We start from the raw sequence: 6,195 nt of genomic DNA on the forward strand, positions 1-6,195 counted from the left end.
CTTCCCCCCCCCAATTAAAGAATTTTAACTTTAGGCCACGTTAATAGTGGAAAAAATTCTGAAGTGATTTATCTTTGTCTCAAAAACCTGGAATTTTAACAGGGTTGTGTAGACTTTTTATATCCACTGTATATAATTTACAGTCAAAACATGATGATCTCATAAAATATGACACCATTTACTTCAGTTAACCAACAGTATATTTGACGAACCATAAAACCAAAATTCTGGGTACTACTTTCTAATAAGGCCTAGGTATAAATGTAATCAATCATAATTCATAAGTATTTCATAGGGACACCACCCATATGAATAATTTTACTTCTGCTCTTTTAAGTACACTTTGCTTACTGTACTTCTTTAGCTTTACTTAAAGCTACTCTGCCTAATTTCGTTTCAGCTGCTGGAGAGTCTGAGACTCAGAGCAAACTGACACTATGAACTGCTTCTAACCCAGAGTAGAATAAGAAACACAGTGGTGACATCTCCACTGACTCTATAAGGATTGTTTTTACAGTAATGGAGGATCATGGAAACATCTAATATTTCCAAACATTAGGAGCAGTGCCACACAGTTGCATTGACTTGGCTGCTGATCTTCCAAAGTCTGAAGTTGAAATGAATAACAAGAATTATACTTGTCATTTTAAGTTTGCGACATGTGTCAAAACACATTTTACAACCTTTTGACTGTCTCTCTCAAATATTGTGTCCCTTTAATAATTAGGCATCTAGCTCACTGGTAACATTAGCTGAGCTAACTACAACAAAAGAACACAAAATTAATTTGTAAGGCTGTACAAGTCATGAAAAATAGTAATGGCTGATAAATCCTGCTCTTTCATTCTCCCACTCTGTCTGCGCAAAAGAATGACCTCTTATCTTGTAGTTGTTGAAAGCTCCACCAGGGGGCAGATTGTCATGGAGGGGATTAAGATACTGTATGTATAAAATCTTAGTTAATGCACCTTTAAGGAAGTTTACTAAAATCAGGACCTTGCTTTTACTTATAATGGTGTATTTTTATATTGTTATATTGCCACCTAAAGAGACCCTCTGGAGTTTTAAAGTTATGTTCACATCCAGTGTTACTCACCACAGTGCATTGTGTACATCCTTGACTAACATGTTAGATGCATTTCCTTCCTCATAAAACATTTTGTGAACCTGACTTTTTAAAATATGTGTTGTGGAGAAATATATAAAGGACATGGTATCGGTAAACAAATCAGTACAGTGCATTCAGTTTTGAAGGACGTGGATCAGGATCCAGGGCAAAAAGTAAGAAATCTGTAAGAAATTTCCCCATGGGGATTCATAAAGTATAATAATTTTTTAGTAATTGATTTTTAAAATTTAAAAAGACACCTGTATCTTCATTATAGTAATGCCACCGTTTATTCCAACAAACATGTCTGTTAACCATGACATTTCTTCCAGAGGGGGCATGAGGCGCAGTTTAGCCGACATTGTTGTGGCCACTCCTGGTCGACTGGTTGATCACATCAACAAGAATTCAGGCTTGTGCCTAGAACACCTCAGGTTTCTTGTGAGTTGTTAAAACCTGGAGAACTTAAAGCAATATATTTATGAACAACAGCCGATTTAACTGACAGTGAAGGTGACATCTTTATTTGTGGCTTTCATTCTCTCATCCATCCCAGATCATTGATGAGGCTGACAGGATGATAGACAGCATGCATCAGTCTTGGCTTAGCCAGGTGGTGAAGGCGGTGTACAGGTCAGGAAGCGGACCTGATGCCGTGTCCATCTTCAGGAGGACTGAGCCAGCATATGTCACAGCAGCCAGGTGAGTTCACATATTTCCTGAGGTGTCACAGTCTACCTCCATCTTTAGTAGGTAGTGTTTTTCTTCTGAGAATTTCAACAAATATAAAATACAGTAGTTGCCTTGACAGCTAATTGAAAGTGGAGTACAGTGAGTTTTAAGAGCTTTTTCTCTGGCAGCTGCTGCTGGGAGTAAGGTTGATGAGTGACCATGTACTAGTCTGTTTCTCCTCTCAGTCTGTCTCCACCTCAGATGCCGGTGCAGAAGCTGCTGTTTTCTGCAACACTCACACAAAACCCAGAGAAGCTGCAGCAGCTGGGCCTCCACCAGCCCAGGCTATTCAGCTCCATCCCCAGTCACTTCAGCACCACACAACCAACCACCACCCAGAATCAAGACCACTTCAACTTCCCCCAGGGTCTGACGGTAAGAAATGACCTTTGAACCACAGGAAGGGGCACAGGCAGACATGGAAGTGGAGCAAAGAAAGCAGATAGACAGGGAATGATTTAGCAAACACTTAATGTCACTTTGTGAACAATTGCATTTTTGTGTCTTTAGGAGTACTATGTTCCCTGTACATTAAACAAAAAGCCCCTCCTCATCCTCCACTTCATCCTGCGTATGAAGCTCAGCCCCATCCTCTGTTTCACCAACTCCAAAGAGACTTCACACAGGTTGGAGAGAGCTGTTTCAACCAAGCATGTCTGTGTAGTTTGTTTTTTTTTGCCAACCACATTGTAGACTCTAAATTTTCCCAATGTCTTTCCTCCTCAGACTTTTCCTGCTGGTGCAGCTCTTTGGTGGAGTACATGCTGCTGAGTTCTCCTCCCGACTCTCTCCTGGTGAGAGGAAAAAGACGCTGAAGGAATTTGAACAAGGAAAGATCCAACTGTGAGTCTGTGTGTGTGTAAAGTAAAGGAAAGGGGATGTTTGTGTACCTGTACACACACAGATATGTGTAGTTGATGAAACAAAGTAACAAAAATTAGCTCCCACAGACTTTTAGTGTGAATGTGTTAGTACAGCAACCATTGTCAAGTATTTCACTTAAAAACAAGCTGATGTGTACACATACTGTTAAAAAAAAACAGGCAACAGTCGGGGACAGGAAATCAATTATTCATGGAAACATACATAAAAACTGAGGTTTTGTGGTATTTCTGCACAGTTTCCAAAGCAGTATTTACTGTTGAGAAGAGTGCTCAAGAGGGCTTTTGTATTTTTTTTGACAGTAAACGATTGAGATTGTGCTTTACATCAGTTCTTGCTTCTGGTATTATAGTCACTGGCCAACAGAACAAGTGGCAGTTGTCATTATGTATATGGATGTAATAGGTTGTGTCAGTGCACCTTGGGTTATAGTTGAGGAACTTTATGCTGCAAGTGTTAGTAATTCTTATATTAAATTATAATTCAAGAATGGTTTAACACTAACTGAGATATTACTATGTTTGGTGAGCTATTTTAAATATTTGGTGGCTAGAACAGCAGTTGAAACGTTTGCTAGTGACTGTTTGGTAACAGTTAGCCTTAGTGGTTGAAGTGTGTGGGTGCAGACAAAGAGGGGGTGGTTCTGTTGAGCCTTCTTGGTGTTGTGGGCCCACGTCAACAAAACACCAGTTAGCGAGAGGGTACCCACCTGATGACCCTGTATGCCCACACAGAACTTGTGTTGGTGTTGGGGATAATATAGTCACAGACTCATTGGAATTGTTAATAGTCTTCTTTTGTTAGTCAGTCTTGGTAGAACAGTGTCAGTGGTTGGACAACTGAGCAGACCTGGCTCTCAGAGGTGACTGCCGTTACAAGCCAGCTGGACCAGCCACTGCTTAGCCTGAGCAAATACAATGGAGATGCTGTGTGTCAAGCCACATATCTGCTCTTTGCTTGGATGAGGATAGGATTCAGGGATGCTTTGTGTTAATGACTGGAAAATGGTGTTGCTTATTGTGGGGCTCTTAGGATTTATGACGGCATGGCCCGACACCCCCCTAATAACGGATAAACATCACTCAACTTGAATACTGAGCTTCCATATGAATGCTCTTCCATTCCTTGGCACATTTAATTGTGTATTATTGACTGACTAGAATCCATTTTTCCATGTTTAGATTTTGTGGACACTGATTTGTATTCAGTTTTTGTAGTTGTGCAATAATTTTATAGTTCAGTGAAGGGTGCTGTCCCGTAGGTTGATCAGCACAGACGCAGCTGCCAGGGGAATCGACATCAATGGGGTCAAATGTGTGGTGAATTATGATGCACCACAGTACATCAGGACATACATTCACAGGTGAGCTGTTCATTGAACTTATACATTCAGTGTATACATTTATTGTGCTGTACAAACCCCACTTCCAGAAAGGTTGGGACATTTTCCAGAATGCAGTAACAACCAAAATCTGTGATTTGCTGATTTGCTTGAACTTTTACTCAACTGACAAAAGTAAAAAGAAAAGGTTTTCAGTATTTTCACTGACCAACTTAATTGCGTTTTGTTAATATATAAACAAATTTAGAATTTGATACCTGCAACACAAAAAAGTTAGGACAAAGACTTGTTTACCACTGTGTTACATCACCTTTTCTTTTAATTACACTAATTATTTGGGAACTAAAGATACTAGTTGCTGCAGTTTTGCAAGTGGAATATTGGCCTATTCTTTCTGGATTCTTCTCTTCATGACCTGCAATGCATCTTCAGTAGGAGACAGATGTGGATGGCAGGAAGCCAGTCGAGCACACGCACTCTGTGTCTACGAAGCCATGCTGTTGTAGCATGTGCAGAATGAGGCCTGGCATTGCCCTGCTGAAATATCCACAGACTTCCTGGGAAAAGATGTTGCCTTCATGACAGTATGTCTCTCTAAAATCCCATCATACGCCTCAGTGGCATATGCAGACATCACACATACGCAGCTCACCGGTCCCATGGGCACTGATTGAAGCTCCGCACCATCACAGATGCTGGCTCCTCCACCTTTCACTGATAACAGTCTGGATGGTATGTCATCTTTGGCATGGGGAACCTGACGTCTGTTCTTCATGAAAACAGGTTGAAGCATGGACTTGTCTGGCCACAGAACACGTCGCCACTGATGAGCTTGGTCCAGAGAACTCAACAGCCTTTCTGCACAGAATCGGTCTATGGCTTCCTCCTTGCGTAGCAGTTTCAGGCTGCATTTCTGGATGCAGCAGTAGATTGTGTTAAGTGACAATGGTTTTCCAAAGTCCTCCCGAGCCCATTTGGCTGTATTCATAACAGTAGCATGACAGTGGATGCTCCTTTTCTAACCAGTTAATCTGCTAATTGTGGAATCATCCAGAAAAGTGTTGCTGGAATATTCTATAAACTTTTCAGTCTTATTTAGCCTCTGCCACAACTTTTTTGAGTGTGTTACGGGCCTCAAATTCTACAAAATGCATTTAGGTTGATCAGTGAAAACACTGAAAACCTTTTAGCTTCAAGCAAATTAACAAATCACAGATTATAGTTTTTATTGCATTGTGGCATTCTGAACTATGTGCAGTCTGTTTTCTTTTATTCTTCTTGAGCCGTGTTTTGAACTCGACCAGAGTCCACCTGTGGCAAACTGAATTGTTTGGATAGTTTAGGAAGACACCTGGATATAGAAGGTCCCACAATTCCCACTGCATGCCTTCACAAAAAATGAGTCATGAAGTTTAGGAACTCTCCTAGACCTCTGTGATGAAACTGTGATGAGGCATGGTCAGGGCAAGGGTTTAAAACTATTTCGAAGGCTTTGAGTGTTCCCAGTAGCACAGTGGCAGTCAATAATTGTGGAATTGAAGACTTTTGGAACCAGCAGGACTCTTCCTGGAACCAGTCGTCTGACCAAACTGAGTAGGTGGGAGAGAAGGGTCTTGGTAAGGGAGATGAGCATGACCCCAACCATGATGCTAACAGAGCTTCAGAAGTCCCCTGCTGAGATGAGAGACCCTGCTAGAAGGTCGATGGTTACAGCAGCACTCCATCAATCAGGCCTTTTCTCATAGAACGACTTCGTCATTATTGTGCTCTGACTGAAACTACTGTGTATGTCCTGTCTTCCTTGTCTGTGTTCAGGATTGGAAGGACAGCAAGAGCAGGAAAAGCAGGGCTGGCCTTTACCTTTCTGCTCAGAGTACAGGTGAAACGCACACATATATACATACATACATGCACACATATATACAGTATATATGTGTGTGCGCGCACGCGCAAAGATCCAATCAGCCAGTCGTGGCTGCTGCAGTGCATAAAATCATGCAGATGCAGGTCAAGTCTGAGAATTGCCAGATGACCACTCTTTACAATTGTTCTGAGCAGAAAAGCATCTCAGAATGCACAACACATTGTAATGTGGGGTCATGTCCACGTGGACCAAAATCTCACAGAATGT

At 41.4% G+C, this 6,195-nt stretch overlaps 1 protein-coding gene across 1 annotated transcript in view; it reads left to right on the plus strand.

Annotated features, from left to right (window-relative positions):
- The window catches only part of ddx51 (DEAD (Asp-Glu-Ala-Asp) box polypeptide 51), a 14,913-nt gene that overhangs the window by 6,861 nt on the left and 1,857 nt on the right, over positions 1-6,195 (plus strand). The window contains exons 8-14 of the mRNA XM_020612883.1: positions 1,441-1,549; positions 1,665-1,810; positions 2,026-2,215; positions 2,351-2,466; positions 2,567-2,683; positions 3,984-4,085; positions 5,880-5,943. Of these exons, the coding sequence (XP_020468539.1) occupies positions 1,441-1,549; positions 1,665-1,810; positions 2,026-2,215; positions 2,351-2,466; positions 2,567-2,683; positions 3,984-4,085; positions 5,880-5,943 (844 nt within the window). The remainder of the gene's footprint in view (positions 1-1,440; positions 1,550-1,664; positions 1,811-2,025; positions 2,216-2,350; positions 2,467-2,566; positions 2,684-3,983; positions 4,086-5,879; positions 5,944-6,195) is intronic.

Source organism: Monopterus albus, unplaced genomic scaffold, assembly GCF_001952655.1.
Source record: "Monopterus albus unplaced genomic scaffold, M_albus_1.0 scaffold128.1, whole genome shotgun sequence".
NCBI lineage: Eukaryota > Metazoa > Chordata > Actinopteri > Synbranchiformes > Synbranchidae > Monopterus > Monopterus albus.